The 23,834-nt window shown below is 36.6% G+C and overlaps 2 protein-coding genes across 2 annotated transcripts in view; one reads left to right on the top strand and one right to left on the bottom strand.

The window, feature by feature from the left end:
* Nasp (Nuclear autoantigenic sperm protein) overlaps positions 1–23,834 on the top strand; it is a 94,644-nt gene that overhangs the window by 38,929 nt on the left and 31,881 nt on the right. Inside the window, exons 3-4 of the mRNA XM_089102188.1 lie at positions 13,251–13,506; positions 15,471–15,603. Coding sequence (XP_088958314.1) covers positions 13,251–13,506; positions 15,471–15,603 — 389 coding nt within the window. The remainder of the gene's footprint in view (positions 1–13,250; positions 13,507–15,470; positions 15,604–23,834) is intronic.
* On the bottom strand, positions 19,633–20,456 carry LOC148942853 (uncharacterized). The gene is given in 1 exon segment (XM_089102693.1): positions 19,633–20,456. A coding segment is annotated over 1 exon segment (729 nt). The 5' UTR covers positions 20,362–20,456.

Below are 23,834 nucleotides of genomic sequence, written 5' to 3'. Positions count from 1 at the left end.
TGTAGTGTTGAGGCAGCAAAATTTGATGCAGCAGGTACAAGATATTTTCCGGCAAGGGGTAGTGCAGAACGAAATAGCCTAATAAACCAGCTACAAAGACCATAGCCAGACATTGTAGTACACCCCTTGTAGTAGTCCAATCCATTGCCTATTTGACGTGGACTCAGAGCACTAACATAGCAATTGATATCGGGACAGACAAATGGACTTCTTCTATTTTTCGTTTTAGGTAGTGTTGATGACGTTAACGATCGGTCTAGAATAACATGTAATCATTACTAAGCCCTTTCTAGTTGCTAGAGAATCAATCAATTCACTTCTTAGTGTTAGCTGACAGAGCTCCGAATACAAAGTGTTTACGGGAACATGCTGAAGATGCTTTATATTATAGTGATAAACAAGTTCATGGGTTGTTTTTCGTTCAAGAACACGTAGGAGGGGGACATTTGAATTACCAACTCTCGATGTTTCCATATAAAATACATAGAGAAATATGCAAGAGTCCGAGGCGAAACCAGGTGGATAATCAGCAAAAATAACTTGATCCATCCCGTAAACAGTGCCAGCGTTTTTCCCGTTGATCATATTCTGTTTAAAGCCAAGAACTTCTCTTAGATTATCATTGAGAATAATCATTTCAGTGTCAACAGGTGAGGTAATGTAAATCCTATCGTGTTCCATTGAATAATTAAAATGGAATGTACCATTCCTACGATATGAGATTTTTCTATTTATTTACGACACAAATCTTTCATATTATCATATTCAATATATTTCAATTTGTCATGTGAATATTCGCTAGATTTAAGTGCTTCAACCCACTCATACTCGACAAAGAGTGACCAATCGAATGGTATAAATTTTATGTCATACCCGCGATCCCTTATCAGAATGTTGAAAGTGTTTTTGAGAATATGGTCGACAAGAGCCACTTCTTACTTTCCCTCATTGAATTTGATGGCGGGGGAGAGTTTCGTCCAAAAATCACATTTTTTATTCAAATCATTGTAGAGAGGATCGGAAACGTTGGACATAAAAGTTACATAGAAATCATTGGGCATTGTCAATATCTTCAACACTGATCCAAGAATCAAAATCAGAGTTGTATCCTAGCCACCGAATAAGTAACTGTTTTTTACACCTGTGAGTGCAAGTCTTCAATATCCTTTCAAATCGATAGATTTCACCATTATTTTTAACTTTTTGTATTTCATAGTCATTAAAGCCACCGAGACTCTCTTCATCTTTGGAATCATACTAACAATAAACTGTGGGTCTGGTGTCTAGGATATTTGCCACTTCAAAAAGTTCGGTGCTCCATAAATAATTACCCTTTTCAGAAACATTAGTTGTTCTATTAATTCGAACAGTATCACCAACATTGAATTTTTTCTTCTTGACAATCATTTCATTGGAATATTGTTTAAGAAAAGTATCAATTGTATCATGATCAGAATGATGAACTTCCGTTGGGGTTGAATTGGACAATGATCGATGAGGTTGTTGATTATAAATCAACATGATTTTATCTTAATTATAGATAAAAGCAGATGTATTTTGCAATGTACAATAACTTGAAATTTAGATTAGAATAGTTCTTATCAATCGTTCAGCCAATGCAGCCTTTATAGGGCTATGACTATGATAGAGCAGTTTATCATATTTTGCTATTACTTTTGAAACATGGGGGTCAACATATTCAATACCGCTATCTGTTTGAATTTTTTATACGCAACTTGTTGAAGAAGACTTTCAATGACTAGAGCAGCTTCAACATCTCTCTTCGAGTTCAATGGACTGGCATATGCATAGCGACTAAAAGCACTGATTGCAAGTAGAATGTACTTGTACGGTGTATTGTGACGTCTTTGAATCTCATCTAGAGTTAAGAGATCTGTTTGTATTATATTCAATTGGGAAAAGGCTTCAGTTTTTCGGTAACGATTAACACAATGCCTGTGATTTCTATCCAGAGTGTTGCTTGATTTATTATGCAGACAATTATGAAAACTCTTACTGTGAAAACTATTGACTTTTGAAAGAGTGGTTGGGGAATTTAAGCTCCCAACTTCACCAATAATTTCATAAGTACCTTTCAGAACTTCCACCATTTTGAATGTAAACGTATAGTGTAACGTCCACTACCCTTTTTATACTGATGGCTGGTGGTGGTGGTGGTGACGTTGCCTTGATACGTCTTCACTATTGTCTAGCCATCAGTTGTGTACACCCCCTCCTTATTGTAAAGTTTCCACTAGGTGTACTAGTATGTTCCAAAATTGATTTAAGTTCTTCTTCTTACTCCTCATTTTCATATTTTAATGGTGTTGAGGGTGCATGTTCTTTTTTTTTTTAGAATTTGCCTATTGCTAATAAGGCCTTTGGGGAAGTTTAATGTATTTAGAAAGTTGTATAGATGAGTGTCAAATGAAAAAAGTCCCTAAAGAAGTGTAACAATATCGTGGATTAATTAGAGTAGATTATTGCTCTTGCCTTGAATCATGATCTCATTTCCACTGTTCTCACTGGAAAGTTATCTTGACCATTTTATGAGTAACTTCTTTTGAGCTATGTTCATTGTTCAAGATAATATTTGGGGAATATATTTCAAATTTTAGACAAAAATTAATCCATTTATTCCTTATTTAATTGTGTTCCAGCAGCAACAGAAAAATAATCATGAGGGGATGATTCTTTTTTGTGATCAATACCAGTGGCCTTCGCATGATATGTTTGTCCACTCGGCGAAGTACAACTTGAAGTAAAAGCAGTTTTTATCATCCTCAATATTCTCGTTGTCAATGAATTTACTCAGATTGTCCTCGAATTGTTCCACGGGTGAGAAAGCGAGTTCTATTGGAGTCAATTTATAGGGTTTGGCCATTCTCTCTCTCTAGAGAAAACTGTTTACAAGTCCTGTAATTATTGTTAGTAAAAGTGTGAATAAGTTACCACCCGCCTGAAGAAGTCGTTTCCTTTTAAAATTCTTTCCTTTGTTTTTAGATGCCAATGTACGTACAATGGAACGATGTTGCTTTGCCTGCTGCTTAACTACTTCTGGCAGTTGAACATTGCCCTCGGTCAAATTTAAACAAAGCTCAGATATCAGATTAATGAAATTATTGTCAATACCATGTTTGAGTATGGCTTTCCTAAGCGAGGGTTTTGAAGTGCTTAGAACTGAAAACAGATGTCTATTTTCATGTAGTGTCTTCAGTGTCATGATAGCGACTAATAGGTCTTTTTGGTGTTCACGGGGAGATATACTGTAATTTCATTGTCAAAAATATTTGTGACTGCGCACAAGTCTTCGAGTGTATTTTGATTAAGATCCAATATGATATAACCGTGGGGTTTATTAGTTGCCTGATTGTATGCTGAGAGCCGAAATTTGGGGGTGCCTGGATAGATTTGTTTATTGAGAGTTATTAGTGAGCTAGAATCACGAACAACTCTGTAGATGATATAGTGGATGTAGTCTAATGCTAGTGGTCGCATACATTTGCTCTGGCAAAAGACATTGTTTAGAATCAGAATAACAAAAATATGTTCATGACGACAGCAACTGTTGAACAATTGCAGCATTTCCTGTGCCTCTTATTCAACAAATTCAGCCCAATCATCAATAATCAACCAAGAGTTTGCTTCAATAATGTTGAAAACATCAAACATCATTGGCCATTTCCTAGAGAAAACTGTTTACAAGTCCTGCAATTATTACGGCAGTAAAAGCGTAAAAATGATACCGGCCATCTGAAAAAGTGGTTTCTTTTTAAAATTCTTTCCTTTCTTTTTAGAGGCCAATGTACGTAAATTGGAAAGATGTTGCTTTGCTTGTTGCTTAACTACTTCAGAAAGTTGAACATTGCCCTCGGTCAAATTTAAACAATGTTCAGATATTAGATTAATGAAATCATTGTCAATACCATGTTTGAGTATGGCTTTCCTAAATGGGGGTTTTGAAGTGCTTAGGACTGAAAATAAATGTCTATTTTCATGTAATTTCTTCAGTGTCATGATAGCAACTAATAGGTCTTTTTACTGTTCACGGGGAGATATACTGTAATTTCACTGTCAAAAATATATGTGACTACACTCAGATCCTCGGATTTCTTTTGATTAAGTTCCAATAGGATATAGCCGTAGGGTTTATTAGTTGCCTGATTGTACGCTGAGAGCAGAAATTTGGGGGCACCTGGATATATTTGTTTATTGAGAGTTATTAGCAAGCTAGAATCATGAACAACTCTGTAGATGATATAGTAGGTGCAGTTCAATGCAATGTTCGCATACATTTGCTCTGATGAAAGAGGTTGTGTAGAACCAGAGTAATGGAAATCTGTTCATGATGAGAGCGAACGGTGAACAATTGCAGAATTTCCTGGGACCATTGTTCAATAGATTCAGCCAGAGCGTCAATAATCAACCAAGATTTTGGTTCAATAATGTTGAAAACATCAAGTCCCTGTAGGAATTGTATCTGCACCAATCCCGGCGTGCCAATTGCTTGTATTTTATCATATGACTCCTGCCAAATACTGTAACAATAGTAGATTTTTTTCGGCTTTTCCACAAACATTTTATCACATATTTTTAATTATTTTAGTTAAGAGTGTTGTTTTGCCTGACATTGATGGCCCACACAGAAATTATCTGAATGGTGTTTTAAATTGATACATGTTCCCTTTAACAGTTCACCTAGACAACTAACTGTAGACTATAGTTGTCTAATGACTAAATAATTTCCCTACTAGTCCGTTCAAGAATAATGAGAAGAACAAAATCAATAAAGAATCATAATTTCTTGTATTATAAAAAAACAGCACTTTACAGAAAACAAAGAAAAATACACTTAATTTTTTTTTTAATTTATTTATAATAAAAAACATTTTTTTAAATGCACTATAAAAAGCACTTTAATAAATATACTTTATTTCTAAAAAAATACAACATTTAATGAAAAAAAATACACTTTGAATAATTTCACCTTTTTACATCATTTTCAATTTGAATGCAACATGTATATTTACAAAAAAAAATCTGCTCTCAGTAAAAAAAAAAGATAACTTTGACAGTGGTAGCGCGCCCCCCGCTGGCAGCCGGCCGGGCGCGCCCCTCCCCCCGGGCCGCGAGGCCCCCCCCCCAAGGTTTTGGGAAATTTATTGGACTTTACTCTAACCCAGACTTTGTCATTGGCTAACACATTCGGCTCGGTCGGAAGTTAAATAGTGCCCTAGGGGGAGGGTAGTCACACCGTCTTGACAAACATAGACCTTGTCGGAAATGGTACTCATGGCAATTTTTTCTATATTTACAGTGAAATTCCTGTAGTTCAGTGAACGAATTGCCAGCAATTTTGCTCGTGGAATTGTATTTTCAACAATACAATTCCTATAGATGTCCATGTCGAAATTCTTATCCACATAGCGCGTGGGTACTCCTTTGCAACGTTTTTTGATTTCCTCGTCGTGTGTCTGTATAAAGTACACCCTCGGACTTATAAAAATACCACGGGAAACCATGTCGCTTCACGTTTCTGCTTTTCAAAATTAAAGCTTTATTTGGTACCAGACATTTCACTAGCTCTGTGTAAAGTTCTGTTCAGTCAGTGTAGTCTATATATCAGCTGCTGCTTTTGGCTTTTGCCGAATAATCAAGTAGGTTTGGGGTTTTTACTTTCAGCAATAGAGAATCTGTGTCTCCGTAGCAGACCTCTACTTGCTCCTTCTCCGGACACTGTACCCTAGCCACATTGTAGTAGAATTCGTACATGAGCTTTTTAGAGACTTCTTAGATGAAACTGCTAGCAGTAGTACTTCTATTTAAAATAATGCGTCTTTTTTTTCAATTCCTTAGTACCATTTTCGGCCCAATGTTTGTATAGGAAGGGTCATTTGGATTTACAATAAATTAAGCAAACTGTTCGGGATCGGTCACGACGTCACAACGATTCCTATTGCGAACTTTCTCGCACATTTTACCAAAAGCCGAATTCAAAATGAGCTTATAAATTTCTTTTTCGGCTTTCTTCTGTACGTCAAATTGTGTCTTGAAAAAAGTTTCAAGAAATATTTTCAGGATGAGTTTTTGACTAAATTGGAGGACTTTACGGGTGTTTGTGACGTGGAAACCATTGGTGCAAATCCATTTTAAAGCCACATGATGTACAACATTATTTTTCTTCGGCAGAAGGTCAGCAATAAGTTTTTGTTTTGAAGGTGACCAATGCAATCCGTCCACCTCGACTAAACGTCTGTTGTGGGGGCTCAAAGAGTCCCTAGACACAGGTATATAGGTGCGCGGGAAAACGCAACCTTCTACCAACTCGTGAATCTAAAGTGGTATGTCTCCGTGGATTCAAAATAGACCGTATACCTGTCGCCTTTCCTCACGACGCTCAATGCCGGGAACCGGAGGAACCTGAAAGTTATTACGCCTGTCAATTTCATCGCAAGGTAGTAAGTGATGGGACATGGCCAAGGGGTAGAGGGAATTCATATCAAGGAAAACTGCATCTGATTTTGTCCCCGTCTTCTCACCAGTTGGATCAGTTTCCAAGATACGATCCCCGTGAAAAACGTATCCACCCCTCATTGACCTCTCGATGAACAGGGGCTGATCGATGTCGGTGATCAGCCCGATTTTTTCCCCGCTAATTTTTAGGATGAGGTCCATCACCAGATGAGGAGATGAAAAATAATACCCTAAATCAAGATTAAATTCCTCATAGATTTTGTCCGTATTTTTACACATAATGTCAAACAAAGTTAACACATCACTCGACAAATACAGCTTGCAGTAGTCAAACCCATTTTTACGCCATTCCTCTGCCAAGACTTTTTTAGCAAAACTGTATTCATCGGGGGTGCGCCTACGTTCGTATAGACTGTCGTAAAACGATTCGATCGAGGGAATAGTTTCCTCGACGAATCTCGACATGGAACATTAATAATCATAACCTTCGCCGTCAACAGTTCCTATATATCATTTAAGAGTCGCTGACTTAGAGGGGAGAAAGTGTTTCAATTCTCATAGTTATCCTGCATTTTATTTAATTCACTAACAGGACTGGGGGAAAAACTGCGGAAATCTAAAAAGTAAATATAATTTATGTACCCAATTTCGTTATCAGCACATCTCCACATAAATTCCAAAACAAGCAACTTTTCTAACGATTTAGGAGTTCCAATTTTTTGAAGATGTGCCAATGCTTGTAGCACATACTTCATATTGTAGTTGGAATTATGTAAAAAAAACGGAAAAAAGAGTTGCTGTTTAATTTTTAAATTGCATGCATTGTAAGCCCACCCCCGAAAATTACTCTTTACCATTGAATTGGGATCAATAAGATGATTATGATCCTGGACAACGTCCTTTGGGGCAAGGGTACTCCTACAAACCCAACAAATGTTACCCTTTTCTAATGCCAGTTGTTCCTTATCTGATAATGACATTGGGTAGTTGGTGTGACACAATCGTGAAATTACACCGTTCGCTGTTTTTATTAGAGACACCAATAACTTCTCCATGCTACCCTCCTCATCCATAGTAAAAAAAAAACTCTTGCAATTGCATTTTATTATTGGAATCGCGACGGGCATGCGCCTAAGAACACGCAACTGTTTTGTGTTTTTTGACTGTATTTGGCCTTGATGGATGTGACACCTCCGCTAGTCTTAATTCACAATCCAATGATACTTTATCAACCTGTAGCAGGGAATTTTGGAAGTTTTAAAATTGTAAAGTATCTTTGCCTTCTGCCGGCACGTGTATTCTTTGATTGCCATTAATTTTACAATATCTCATGTGGTCCGAGAATGTTCTCACGTATCTAAATGAGAGATGGCACAAGGGGTAATAGCGACATTACTCTTTGTCCGTCCTTTGAGATAAAAATTGACGTATTGCTTTGACGGGGAAAAAATTACTATAGGAGTTTACATTTTTGGGGGTCTTGTAGATAACCCAAGCCCAGTTTTTAACATTATCTACCAACGGTGTCCTAACTGAATATAAAACCCCTTTTTTATTTGGTTTCTTTCCCCATTTACAAATTCCGTGTCTTACTGGAGAACAACCACCCCCAACCCAAGATTTTCGTTTGCTTTTTCAAATATAGTTATTTCTTTTAAGGACACCGGATACTTTCCCTCTAAACAGTCAAAATTGACTTTAGGGAAATTGTCTCCACCGTTACGTGCAAGTCTGTCGAGATTTTTCATTTTTGACTCATTTTTTAATGTCTTATGGGCTGCAGCTAAAAGCGTGTACTTAATGCACTACAGCCCAGTGTCAAATCGGAAGCTTTGCACCCCTCCTGTAGTTGAAAAATAGTGGTGTCATTTTATTTTGCTTTCTCGCCCACTACATGAACTAAGTTATTGTTTAATCCATTGAGATTAAGATCCATGTTTTCAATATATAAAATGGTGAACCCACTCCCCCTCTCGTTAAATGGGTCCAAAGTTGATATTAATTGATTAACACAATTGAAAAAGCTACCCTCAAATTCATTTAGACCAGGGTAAAAAGTTTGGTTGCCAGTTGAAAAATTAAAATAAAAAATGTCCCCAGATGTCCCCTTTTGTAAATAAACTTTTTGATTTAATGATGCCTTAATCCCCCCTGACCCCCCCTCCCAATTCTGAGTCTGAATCTCAATAAGTGCTCGAATTCGGTCGATGTATGTATGAAGAACATTTACAGGATATGTTAAAATGACACCCCCGTCAACCAGGTTTTCCTCGGGGGGATTAAAATCTACCCTATGTGTATTCAAGTGACCTAGAGCTGATTCCAGCAAATTAAATTCACTTAGTTCTAGGGAGGTTACGCTATATTTATGTCCCGCACCTATTTGCACAGGTCACAATTCACTAATAATAAAGTCATCGTAAAAAATTTTCCTGGACAAATTAGATCCAAGAATTTCCATAAGACTAGTTATTTCATCCGTTGTGAATTGAAAATCCAGGGAAGAACTAAACGACGTACCTTCAGTAACATCATCTGGCGCCAGTGGACAATTACCCATGATATTCTGCAGTCCTGGGCCAGGGAAGGCAGTTGTTTTTGTAGCTTCCCCCTGAAACTAAAATGAATGGATTGAGTTTTTTTTCTTTGAGGAATGTTTTATCAAAATTATAACACACTATTTATTTTTTTCTTAGTCGGATTTGTATTCATATTATTTATCAAACAAATGCTGTTTTTTTCTTAATTGGATTCATATTTATCAAACGAATGCATAATAAATTAAAAATTTTAGCTTATAGCATTATTTATTAAACAAGTGCATAATAAATTACAAATTTTTTTAATAGCACACACGCACACGTTCACACACTCACGCACACACAAACACACGTACATGCTCACACATACATACGCATGCGCACACACTCATACGCATACGCATTCACGCACACACGTTCACACACACACACACACACACGTACACGCTCACACACACACATGCGCACACACATCGCAACGTTTGACTAATAGCAATAAAATACAGTAAAAAAAATCAACTCAATAATTGTCTTAATACCTCATTAAAAAAAACTGACTCTTTATTCATACAAATCTAGCCATCCATAAAAAATAGCGATCAGACTAGAAGCAGATTCCTTTTCCTACAAATCTACTCGTTTACAAATCTACTATTTGTAATAGCAATAAAGTAAAGTACATTATGTAAAAATGTTTACATTTCCAAATTCAGACTGCACTTGTTTGCCGGATGGTCCTGGCAAAGCATGATGAGGGATAAATGGGACGGTGATGTCCGTTTCTTGCATAGATGTGGTGACGATGTCACTGGCTTGTACAGATGAGCCAGCAGGGTTCACCATTCTGTGAGCAGCCGCCCATTCTCTTTTCGGTTTTTTACCAGACTGTATTCGTGTGGCCCTGGATGGCTCAGCTATCTCCCGTTGTTGCATTGGAGTAGCGCCATTAGCCTTAGCTCTCTTTTGAGGGGGAGGCAGGCATTCTTCAAAATTGTCATGAAAAAGAAAAAAAAATTTAGTATGGAAAAACGATTCCCCTTTTTACGGAAGAAAAATTAGTACCCCCGCTGCATCAAATCCAATAGAATGATTTAAAATATAGATCTAAAAATAGTCAGCCACAAATATGGTATAATTAAAAGCTAACCAAACACTAAACTTCAGTGTTGCGTGTCGGAATGACCATATTAGTTTTCTTGTCAAAGGGTATACGTGTGCACAAAGAATCCCCCCTCCCCCCTTACTTTTCATGCGAAGAAATAGTTTGTTTTTCACCTTACAACGAAGGTGTTAGAGTTGATACATTGCCCCCTTCCTTGCCTTATATTTTTATAAAAGCCTCTTAATCATCTATGAAATCCATTTGCTTTCATCAAATACATTTGAAAATAGAATATCTCGTTTAATTTGACCAAAAACAATCTCTTTTTTCAAAGTGTCTTGAATTACACAAACGCATGTGGCATTAATCTATGTCGATAACACAAGCGTGTAAAGTCTGTTTCTAAAACCGTCCCTTTTTGTAACAGGATTAAACACAGATGGTTTTATTTAGACCGGAAAAGAAAGCACATTTTAAATGCACGATGGGAAATGACATTTTTTTAGCGATAGAATTATTTGTAATGAATGAATTAAACTCGTAAACAGAGGGGGGAGGGAAGATGGGGTTTACGTAGTGGAAAAAAGAGCGTATTTTACGTTTTCTATAGACTATAATCATCATATTGTACAAAATCTCAAGGACGAATGAAAATCACTCCTTTTATTTGAATCCAATTACCAATCAAGTTATCGCATATGGAGTAACCTTCACTCTCTCTGATTGGCCCTAAAAAATGGGTGTTGTCTCAAAAACCACTCTAGTTGTGTTATAGAATCTCGACTATACTCTCAAAACGTGTTTGACCACTTTATAGGTTTGCCAGCCTTTTAAAATGTCCACGTGAAACTGTACTGCATATTCTTGTGAAATTGACATCAATAGCAAAAAACCAGTCTGATTGTGTTACAATCTACAATACAATCTCGAATATAGTTTCAAAACGTTTTTGACCACTTTATAGGTTTGCTCGCTTTTTGCAATGTGCACGTCAAACTGTAGTGTATACCGTGTGAGGGGGTACTCACTCTCTTTGAAAAGGTGTATACGTCTCGTGGAATTCCATAGATACAATCTACTCTTACCCGCCCTTTTTTCCCCAAATGCATCCGCTCGATTTTTTTAGATAGCCATTTTGTTCAAAATAGACCAAAGACAATATAACAAAATTCCTGGGGTCGACACAATCCTCTAGAGACCATGGGCAAGTCTTTCAAGTTGTGCCCAGGGGGCATATAAGATTTTATGGAAGGGGTGGTCGTATAAACTTCAGAGCGGCTCATTTGATTGGAAATTGAAAAGTTCTAGTTCTCTTTATAAGACTCAAAAGTGATGGGAGGGCATCTAGACCCCCACACCCTCTTTTCCCAAAATGTATCCGATCAGAATTTTAAGATAGCCATTTTGTTGAAACTAGCCCACAGATCAGATATCAAAAGCTTAGGGGTTAACACAACCCTCCGGAGCCCGGGGCGAAGGGTTTTAAGTTATGCCCGGGGCATATATGGTTTTATGGAAGAAGAGGTCGTATAAACTTCGGAGGGGACTCAAATGATTAGAAATGGAAATTTTGAGTTCCCTTTTCAAAAGTCAAAAGTTATCGGAGGGCAACTAGCCCCCCCCCCCGCCATCACCCTCACTTCCCCAAATTCAGCCGATTAAATTTTGAGGTAGTAATTTTTTTCAAACTATACCAAGGATCATAATAATAAAAATTGGGTTTATTCAACTCCCAAGAACCTGGGGGTAAGTGTTGTAAGTTATGCCCTGGGGGCATTTATGGTTTTTATAGAAGGGGAGGTCGTATAAATTTCGGGGCTCATTCGATTGGGAATTGAAAGTTCTAGTTCACTTTTTAAGAGTAAAAAAGGAACCGGATGGCAACTAGCCCCCTTACACTCTCTTTTCCCCAAATGTATTTGATCGAATTTGTGAGATAGCCATTTTGTTCAAAATAGACCAAGATCATATAACAAAAATCCCGGGGTTGACACAACCTCCCAGAGTCTGAGGGCAAATGTTGTAAGTTATGCCCCAGAGGCATATAAGTTTTTTATGGAAGGGGTGGTAGTATAAACTTCGGAGGGTTCTCATTTGATTAGAAATCGAAAGTTAAGATACCATTTTAAGATTCAAAAGTGATCGAAGGGCAACTATTCTCCCCACGCCCTTTTTCCCCAAATGAATTCGGTCAAAATTTTGAGACAGCCGTTTTTTCAAAATAGTCCTTGTATCATATAACAATGTCACTGGGATTGACACAGCCCCGCAAAATCCGGGGTTAAGGGTTTTAAGTTATTCCCCGTTGGCATATAAGGTTTTATGCAAGGGGATGGTCGCATGAATTTAAGAGGAGGCTCATTTGATTGGAAATTGAAAGTCCATGTTCACCATTTTAAGAGCCAAAAGGGATCAGAGGGGAACAGGCCCCTTTCCCACACCCTCTTTTCCTCAAATGCACCTGATCAAAGTTTGGGATAGCCATTGTGTTCAGAATAGTCCAAAAATTATATAACAACACCTTCGGAGTTGGTGCAAACCCCAGAGCCTAGGGCAAGGATTGTAAGTAATGCCCCGGAGACATATAAGGTTTTTATAGAAAAAGTGGCCGTAAAACTTAGGAGGAGGCTCATTTGATTGGTAATTATAAGTTCTAGTTCCCTTTTAAAGAGTCAAAAGTAACCAGAGGTTAAATAGCTCTCCCCACGCCTTCTTATCCCCAAATGCATCCGATCTAACTTTTAAGATGGCCATTTTGCTCTGATGGCCATATATCTTCTCTGTTTATATATATATATATATATATATATATATATATATATATATATATATATATATATATATATATATATATATATTTATATTTATATATATATATAAATAAGGGCTCAAACTTATTAGGCCTTTATTTCAAAACGTTATTGGGATGTTTATGAAAAAGATGATTAGGAGATATCTTCCTGGAATTTGAATAAAAAAAGGGAAAAAAAGCTATGCAATAGTACTAAAAAAAGAAATGATCACTTAAGTGGAAGAGAGAAAGACTAGATTTCTCGAATTTTTGCTAAATATTCAAGTAATGAATAGTGGGAATGGCTGTAAACACCATCTAAACTATCGAAAAACTACTTTAGGTGAATCTTCAGATGAAGAGGAAGAGAACCCAAGTAAAGGAGATGAAGAGCCTTCAAAATTAGAAAAGAATGGAGAAGCAGGAAATCTGGATAAGCAAGAAGTAGAAAAAGAATCAGTAGAAAAGGTAGAAAGTGAGAAGACGGAAGACAAAGAGGAAAATCCAAATGAAACTTTAGACCCCAACGAAGAAGAAGAAGTATCGAACCTCCAGGTTGCTTGGGAAGTGTTAGATCTGGCTAGGCAAACTTACGAAAGGTTGGTAGCATTTAGAGTAAATATAATGGCTGAAACCCCTTCCTTATACGACTTATTTAAGAAAAAAAAAAAAAAAAAAAAAATCGTGAATACCACAGATATGCTAAAATTTTTGATAATAGTAGTAAATTGTTTTTTTTTCACTAGTGAAATGCTGTAAAAATATTTGGAAAAGTAAAAATAAAACCATTAAAAAATAAAAATCTTTATGCCGGGCTATTATAACTTGGTTTTAATCAACTAACTTCTGCTGTTTTTGTCAATTTCTGACAGAAAATGCCAAATCCTGTTAAGCAAAAACGACCAAGCAACCTGACTATGTGGGTTTTCTCTTGTATGTTTACTTGGAAAAAAAAAAAAAAAAAAAAAAAAAATCAATATCATTCTGGAAAGAAACCTAGAAAGTTTCTCAAAAAAACTAACGGAAGATCCATATCAAAGGTGCACATTCAGTGCTAAAAATAAAGGCAAATCACAGATTGTCTTGTTGTCACATTCCGTCTTGTTTTGTGTTTGGAAAATAAAAGTGCATTTTTATACTAGCAATCTTAGTATTGTTCGAGAAGTGGGTGGGGAATAAGTATCCGCATAAGGAAATACATATTAACGAATAAAATATACATAAAAATCACAGAAAAGATAAAATATATGGCGGATCCAAATTGTATGCTAAAATAAAATGAAGGCAAATTACAAATGATATGAAATCAATGCTGAATATGAATAATGGAAAATTAAGTCATTCCAGTTACATGATATAGATGTTTGCTTTCAAAAGCTAGATGAAAAATGCCATCACAAAATTGTTGTAAAGGAACAAAAGAATTAATCATTTTCCAAAACCATGAATGCAGAAGAAAAAATGTCAAGTATGAGAACATTCATTTTTCGCTATTTTAAAAATTTGTTGTTTTATGAACCTCTGAGGGATGGATCCTCATCCCAAATAAGGCCCTGGAAAGCTGTTTTAAAGATTAAATAGCCTTTTCAGGTTTAAATACTTTTACAAATAAAATCAGTAACACAGTATTTTTCTCAAATTAAATACACCCAGCACCACAGTATAAAGATATAGCAGTAAGTTTACCGCAGATAATTTCTGGCTCTTCATTCTCGGTGCGAACAAAAGGCTCCTCCCACTTATTCTTGCATTAGCGCATACAAACAGCTCCTCTCATTTGATCTGCCATCAGCGGTCCAATTACCCTGGAACACGTGTTTTGGCAGAAACTTTCTCAAAATGCCTTTGAAACCAACTTGAGACTTCGAAACCTACTTTTATTTCCTAAAAACATCTACTAATAACATTGCACAACCAATTATCGATTTTCATATATGTATTGTAATAAATAAATTTAAGATTAGTTTCTTCAAAATTTAGTGTTCCAACGTTGAAGCCAAGTTTCGCGTTCAAGAGAAAACTGACTTGTCTACCCGTGGAAAGATCTAATGTCGCTTATGTTTCTACGTTATCTGGAGCACATCCAAATTTTGCTGAATTGAATCTTCTTTAAATCTTGCATTGAATTTCGCCACTGTAATTTAATTAGCCAATTCAAATTCAAAATACTATAGGTAAATAAATATAACGTATTCTAGAAGATCAGTAGTGTATAAGGGATAATTTTCTCCTAAAAACTCTGCTCAGTGGGATTTAATGCTTGAAAAAATTTAATTTTTAAGGGAAAGTCCAAATGTCCGAGTTCTATTATGTTTTGACTTATATTAATTATATTTAGTATTAGTAATTTTATATTTATATTTAGTATATTTAGTTTACTTAGTTTATTTTGACTTATTAGTGCTATATTTAGTGCTACTCGATAAATCTGCAAAGACGTAGATTCACCCTATCACTTTCCCTCATTCAGAATGTGCATTTAAGAAATCTTGATTTTTGGACGCAAATAACCTGAAACGCAGATGATTTTTGTTGTTTTCAAACAATGATTTTTCCTCTAAAGATTATATTCTAACGGAGAAGAGGATTCTGGAAAAAAGCTGGCAAATACCCTAAGAGCCCTTGGTGAAGTAGCAATGGAAAGCGATAATTATCCTCAGGCTATAGAGGATTTTGGAAAGTGCCTTGAGATTCAGGTATTTGTTCTTTTGTTTTAATATTGTTAATTTCTGTTGTATTATTTAGGCTATATTATATCAACTCAAATTGGGCCAGAAACTCTATCTCATTTGAAAATATGGAAACATTTTATTTTTGTGGGGTATTGAAGAGTATAGATAGATAGGAGACGTGGAACTTGAGCGGGTTTTATTTAGTTTTTGCTGCTATGGTATATCGCGGAGAAATACCGTGTAATACTATTTCGCGGAGAAATACCGTGTAATACTAGGTGATGAAATTAAGCTGGCGCAGAAAAATTTTAGTATCAAGTTGTCTGAGCACAGTAGGTGTCTTCAGAACAAAATAAGTTCCAAAATGTAATTTATTGCATTTCTTTCTCCATGTTTGTTAATTTGAGGAGCCGAAAGAGATTCTCAACTAAGTCATTTTTATTTTCACGTGTGTAGTTGACTCTTGCAAGCTGAAAACATTGCCTGCCTGTCTGCTCAATGGGAGTTGTTCTAAAGCAATGCCTCCCGTGGGTAATTCCTGTCTTTTATAAGGGATAGGTGTCTATATATCTGTGTTTTTTTTATTATCTAGAATGATTATTGTAGATAGTAGTATCGTATCAACAAGTAACTACTGCGTCTAAAGGTTGCAAAAAAAAAAAAAAAAAAAAAGAAGAAAAATCTTGAGGGGGCACAGACTGGAAGTAAGCCTGAATTTTTCAGTTGTAAAGATATTTATCTCTTTTTTTAATTCTCATTTTTATTAATTTATAAACATGTATGCGGTCTCTTCGAATCCCTTTTAAATAGTGTTCCTGTTTGAGGTCTTGCATTAAAACCTTAAATCATGTTTTTATTTACCTGCTTCTGGCGAACTTGTTTAAGCAAGATAAACTACTTGCAAGAATATACATGGAAGGATTAATTCAACCGGTCTGGGTGTATTTTAGCTGGCAATTCATTCTGATGTACTTGATCCTTTATTGAAAATCAAGTAAATGACGGTTTCCAACTGATGATGCTTACGCCCCTACGGGTGAAACATTTTAGAGATGCTCCCTATGCAATATCCTAATATGGAACATAGATCAAGTTATATTTTAGAAAAATATTGATACCAAATTTGACAATGGGAAGGTGCAGGATCGTGTGACAGGATCTAAAGGGTGCTGACTTGGATTAATGTTAGGAACCCTGATTTTGCATGAAATTAAATAAAAAAAACAAGTTTTTTAAACTGAAAGTAAGGAGAGACATTAAAACTTAAAACGAACTGAAATTATTCCGTACATGAAAGGGGCTGTCCCCTCCTCAACGCCTCTCTCTTTATTCCGTATATGAAAGGGGCTGTCCCCTCCTCAACGCCTCGCTCTTTACGCTAAAGTTTGACTGTCTCACAATTTTTTTTTTAAAACAATAAAAAACTTTAGCGTAAATAGCGAGGCGTTGAGGAGGGGACAGCCCCTTTCATATACGGAATAAAGAGCGAGGCGTTGAGGAGGGGACAGCCCCTTTCATGTACGGAATAATTTCTGTTCGTTTTAAGTTTTAATGTCGCTCCTTACTTTCAGTTTAAAAAACTTGTTTTTTTTATTTAACTTCTGATCGTTTTTTAGTTAATGCAGCTTTTATTTGCATAAAAATTTTACTTTTCTTTTGCTAAATGAATGTCTTTACAAATTAACTTACGTAACTAACTTCTATATTCGTATATTTTTCTTCTGGCAAAAATTCAAAGTTGCAGATTTTTGCAGATATGAGCTTGAAACCTATGTAATAGGGTTTTTCTGATACGCTGAATCAGACGTTGTGATTTTCATTAAAATTCTTTCACTTTTAGGGGATGTTTCCCCCCTCTTTAAAAAATCGAGTAAATTTCCTCAGGCTTGTTGCCTTTGATGAGTAATACTAAACTTTATAAAATTTATATATTTAGAATCAGTATTATAAACACATTCTTTTGATACATTTATTGACATCAAAATTCCGTTTTTAAAAGTTTCGATTACTATTGAGCCGTATTGCTTGTTTTTTTATTGTTTTTTTTTTTTATTACGTATATGTTATTACGTATATGATGGGGTTCTCCCCTTAGTCAATACCAAGCTCTTTACGTTAAAAGTTAAAAAAAAATTTGATTAACAAACCCCTGAATCACAAAGGCCGTTTAATTAGAATAGATAGCTCTTTTGAAAGCACTAAAAAAAAACTGTAGCTTAAAGAGCGAGGTATTGACTTGGAGGAGAACCCCCTCACATACGTTATAATTTCTGTTCGTTTTAAGTTCTAATATTCCTTCTTACATTTCAGTTGAAAAAACTTGGTTTTTTTTTATTTAATTTCTGATCGTTTTTTAAATAATGCTTGGAAATCCGGCGCCCCCTTCATAGAAATGTCCCTTACCCCAAAGAAACATCCTCCACGGAAATATTCTCCAGAGTAACTCCCTCCTCTAGCCCCCCTCCAGAAAAAATCCTTCCTGAAAATGGTTGTATACTTCCCAATAACCAATAAATAATGCTGGCAAGTCCGGCGCCCCCTTCATGGCGATTTCCCTTCCCCCATGAAAACTTCCTTCATGAACAGATCCTCCAACATAACCCCCGACCCACCCTTCCCTCCCACTAGCAGAAAAAAAACCTCCTGAAAACTTCTGTATACTTCCGAATAACCAATAGGGGAGACCCGCCCACGTTCAGCACTTTTTTAGAAAATAATTTTTTTCTACTATGCTTGTCAACCTACAGTAAACTTTTTCCCACCAAAATGTACCTACACATTCAGGACATCAAGCAAATTTTTGATATTTTTTTTAGCCTATCAGTTATAGCCATAATTCAAAGAACAATGACCTTGGTCAGATATGGCAACCCTGTACGACCCCCGTACAGCTTCGGCATCCCCCGGTTCTGGTTCGCCAAGCATTGAAAACCACTTTTAAAAAGATCAGAAGAGCCATTCTCATTTAAGAATATGTTTAATACTCATCAGCTATTGGTATAAGAAAATTTAATACAGGTAACTCGTATCATATTTGTCTGATCATTTTATTTTGTATGCGGAAAGATCGACACCAAATGTCAGCTTTTCTGATTGCCTTTTAGTCCCTCCGCATGAGACGGGTTGATCAAGTTTAATTTCCACTAATTGTCTCTCTACAAAATCCTGTTCATCTGTATAAACAAACTTGTCTGGTTTAACCTTTTTGAGAAATTTGACATCAAGATCATCACCATTGATTTCTATCAACGACGCAACATAGTATGTTTTCCCACTTCTTTTCCCATCGATTCCAGTGAGAATGAAATCACCGACTGTAATCTCTTCAGCTATTTCAGTTTCAGTCTCGACATCGCCAACATTCAGACTCTCGTCGCTGCAACAATCAGAATCAACTACAAAATCTTCAGAGCTGCTTTTATACTCAACTGTTTCGCGATGCAGCTTCCTTTTTGGAAACTTATATTGATTTGCAACTGTCTTGCTTAATTTCTTCATTTCTAGCACTCTGTGTTTGTTGTTTTTCTTCTCCACCTTTTGCTGAATTCTTTCTTTTACTGGAGTATGTGTTAGGATTTCTGTTTTCTTTCTATTTGCAGTTCTTCTTTTCTGCTTCCTGGGAGATCCTTTCGGCAATGGGAAAAGATCTATAATTTCTGAATAGCTATCGTTAACAGAACCAGACATTGTAGCAGGCAGCTGTTCTGGACTCGAGTTTCTCAGGGGTGGTTCACTTGCACATGGTGCTTCTGAATATCGTGCAGAGTTACCTTCTGAGCTGAAAGGGGCCAGTGGTGATACTTCTGGTCTATCGGAAACGTATGAACTTAGGTATTCGTGGTCTTGAAAAATTTCTGGGTTGAATGGATGAATTCCTATGCAGCGGAACCCGCTGATTATGCTTTCTTGAGTAACAGCCTTGAAGTAAGATGAGCCAAGAATTTCTGCAACATTAGCAATGGCTATAGTTTTGCATTTGTTTCTGCTCATAAAAGCTGCGGCTTCTCGATTGTAGTATGCCTTAATCGGAAACATAACGGAGTGATCCAGAGGCTACAGTTTATGAGTCGTATGTGGGGGCACGGTTAAAAGATTAACACCGCTCTCCTTAGCCAGCTCAAGCAGATCGCTAGAATATCTGGTAATATGATTGTCTAAAATAAGAAGAACAGGTTTTGATTTTGTTGGTGTTACTTGACTAATAAAGTGGTTCAGCTAAATTACACAGAGCTCGGTCATCATTCATCCAGAAGCTTGTTCATTTCCAAACCCAAAGGTCCCTAATGGAGCTCCCCTTGGTAGGATATCAGGGCACGTTTTTCTGGGAAAAATCATCATTGGAGGAACTGTATTTCCAATAGCGCTAACACAGATACAAAGCGTGATATTCTGCCCTCTTTCGCCGGACATTACCTTTCCGACTTGCCTTTGGCCCTTTTCAGCAATGACAGTGCCTGGCTTGTGAACAGTCGATAATCCTGTCTCATCGACGTTCCAAATATTTTCTGGGCTAAAACAGTGACGATCGTATAGAGTCTGAAGATTGTTAAAGAACTGCTGAACTGTAAAGCGGTTGAAGGCAGTAGCCCTTCCCAGACTGGTAGCTTCTGCCTGTCGGATTGTAAGCTCGGGGTGTCGCTGCATAAACCCCCGATACCAATCCTCTCCCACAGCTTGATTTTTCTCACCACAAGTCCATGAATCTGGAATTTTAAGCTGCTTCGACGTGGCGTATTTGTAACAAAGTTGACGTAGCTCGAGTGGTGATAGTCCATAATGCATATGGCATATTATTTGCAGGTATTTGACAAGAGCCCGTTCTTGTTCGTCGGTAAAAATTCTACGAGTGGCGTATCGTGGTGAAAAAAAAGAGAGAGGCAAACTTCTAACCTCCAGGCTGGTCTTGTTGATTCTTTTCTCATAATCTTGTAAGGTTCCACAAGGAATCTGGTATTTTCTTGAAGCTGTTGCCTTTGGAACTTGCTTCTCAATGACTTCTAGCACAGTTTCACGAAGCAGCTCTGGTTCAGTCGTACCTTTTTTCCTGTTTGTAGCAGGCTTTGGCGTTTGCATGATGTCTGAAAACAAAAGAAAATATACTATTAATAAAATACAGAATAGTGCACCAATATGCTTGATGTAACATTGAAGATTATTGCAGAAGAAGTTGAGACTATATATCCAGTCTTAAATTTTTAAATGTTTTCAAACTTGTCTTTTGTCATGGTGTATAACCTACTTATTTTGGCAATGAAGCAACATTGACTACTTCAAACTTTTAGAATATGTTAGTTGGATTGCTCAGTTTGTTTTTATCAGAAATATGATGTGTTCTGAACTTGAAAGATCAAATAAAATTTCAAGAGGTCTTTTTTACGTAGTAACCTCAAGGTAATACGTTTCGTCTCAATATTCTTCGTCGAATATTACATCAACATAACAAACTCTTAAATTTCGAATCAATGTCTCAACTTCTGGGCATGCAAATCGACTCGATCCAATTGTTTTTATCCTATTATTATTGCCAGTAACAAATCTTCATTTAGATGGGCTAGTAAAATACAGAATATTACAAGTAAAATACACAATATTTCTGAAAATTACAGAACTAGTAAAATACAGAATATTACAACAACACATAACAAAATACTGCAATGAAAGCAAAATGAAAGTTCACCAGCCCAGGTTCGCCAGCCATGGTTCGCCATACCCTAGACTGGCGAACCTGAGCAGGAAATTTGTGGTGAACGTGGGCAAAGGGTCATCTACATGAAGTTTTGATCTACTCTGTAATTCTTGATAGATGGCGCCAAATGCTTTTGAGGAGAGTGGCAGCATAAACTGAGAGATATATTAGGTAACAGACAATTACCAAATCTTTTAATATAGCTCTTGAATAGCTTTTTTTCTAAGACATAAAATATAGCATTCTGCAGGAAAAAAATATACCTATTATTAAAAAAATTTACTTACAACTGAAGGCAAAGTCTCTGCACTAATAAAGTATTGCTAGTAGATGGCTCTTCCATTGGCAAAGTTTCCTGGGTTTTGAACACTATGTGTTCGAGTAATTTTGAAATGACGAACCTGGGCCGTGCTGAAGGTGAGCTGGTCTCCCCTACTATATGTTAACATTGGGTAAAGTTCATATCTTTTAGCCCTCCCTCTGGGTACTTCGGGGGATTAAGTCATCCCAAAAGACATATTTATCATATTTTCGACCATGCTGAACAAAATGGCTATCTCAAAATTTTGATCGGGTGACTTTGGTAAAAAAATAAGCGTGGGAGGGGGCCTAGTTGCCCTGCATTTTTTTTGGTCAATTAAAAAGCACACTAGAACTTTTAATTACCATTCCAATGAGCCCTTCCACTATATTCTCGGACCACTGGGTTTATACGAACACCTCTGGTAAAAAAAAAAAAAAAAAAAACAAACAAATAAATAAACACGCACCCATGATATTTATTCTGGCGAAAAATTCAAAATTCCACATTTTTGTAGATAGAAGCTTTAAACCTCTACAGTAGGGTTTATGATACGCGGAATATGATGTTGTGATTTTCATCAAGGTTCTATAGCTTTTAGGGGTCTTTCCCCCTTTTTTTGAAAATCAGCCAAATTTTCTCAGGCGCGTAACTTTTGATGGGTAGCTCTAAACTTGATGAAAGTTATATATTTGAAATCAGCATTGAAATCTGATTCTTTTGATATATCTATTGGCATCAAAAACCCGTTTTCTAGAGTTTCGGTTACCATTGAGCCGGGTCGCTCCTTACTTACAGTTCGTTACCACGAACTGTTTGACAACAGGGAAAATATGGCTTGGGAACATAAAGATAGTAAATGAACACAGAATGTTAACTACGCGTTGAGCTACAGGACTTTATTTTGCCGTTTCTGACACCGACGAAGTTCGGCAGTTGGTACTAATTTAGTTTTGTCGGTAGCCATAATTATTTATTGTCATAAGATTAAGTTGAGTCTTAAGTCTATTAATTAAGGAAAAAGTTCGGACTCTATGTATTTACAATTGACTTGGGAGAGAAAGGAAACCTAATAAAGGTTGCAGCCCTGCTTATACACTTAGTGGTGTCCGTATATACCTGAACCTTGTTCAACTTGACCCTCTTTCAGCTTAACTCCCGTTTCACTTAGCCCCGTTGAACTCATCCTCCGTGCAATTCAACATCATTTAACTCGACCCATGCAACTCAACTGCTGTTTAACTTAACTCTCTAACTCAACTCTCATGTAACTCAACCCCCATTTAAATCAACTCCTGTTTGACTCAATTCAATCTCCCGTTCTATGAATAAGTTTGAACTAGCGGTGACTAGAAGCTCAAAATTTGCTTCTCACTTCGCCTGCAGTTTCCAACTTATATTGTAATGCCCTAAACTGAAATTCATGCATGGTGTTTTAATGATTTTAAAGGGTTTAAGCTTTAAATAAAATCAAGCTCTTAAAAGTTTTTGTGGTTGAGATTTTGGCGGTAAATTTTTCGAACGTTCAATGAACTCGCTAGCTGAAAAATAAACTGCCCTTTGATCTATGATCCAACGTTCTTCCAAACATAATAATCGCCACTGAGTAATTGCGTCCCAGTTCCCCTGGTGCCTGAATGTAGTCGTAGACTATATACAGTATATCGCTGATTGATTTTTTTGAAGGATATTACTTGCGTTATGAACCAACTTTTTATGAGAAATTAGAAAAAAAAAAAACAACCGACAAAATCATCAAGGTTTTGTTTTCGCCAGGGATATGTCTCGGCATTAGGGAGACTGAGACTGGGACGCAATTGTAAAGGTAGTAACTATAATATTCAGAAACAGCATTGAATGATGAATCAGATGGTACCTTTCAGCTAACGAATCATAGGTAGCGCAATAGCGTTGCTTAAGTAAAGAACGATGTTGGCACATTGCATAATTTTTTTAAAATTTTTGTCTAATTTTTTCCCCCTCCTACAACCCCTCCTTTCACACCACGCATCTGATCGAAATTATGAGATAGCGATTTTTTTTCAAAATAGTCCAAAGAACATATAATAATGTCTTTAGGGATTACACAACCCCCCAGCGCCCTGGGGATAGGGTGATAAGTTATTTTATGAGGGCATTTAAGGTTTTTGTTGAATGGACGGTCGTATAAACATTAGATGGGGCTTATTTGGTTTTAAATTGGAACTTATGGTGTCCTTTTTATGAGTCAAAATGATTCGAAATCAAACAGCCCCCCCCCCCCTCCAC

The sequence above is a fragment of the Artemia sp. Qi Xiang Cuo genome, chromosome 16 (assembly GCF_049724085.1).
Source record: "Artemia sp. Qi Xiang Cuo chromosome 16, ASM4972408v1, whole genome shotgun sequence".
NCBI lineage: Eukaryota > Metazoa > Arthropoda > Branchiopoda > Anostraca > Artemiidae > Artemia > Artemia sp. Qi Xiang Cuo.
This window is presented reverse-complemented; position numbering and strand designations above follow the sequence as displayed.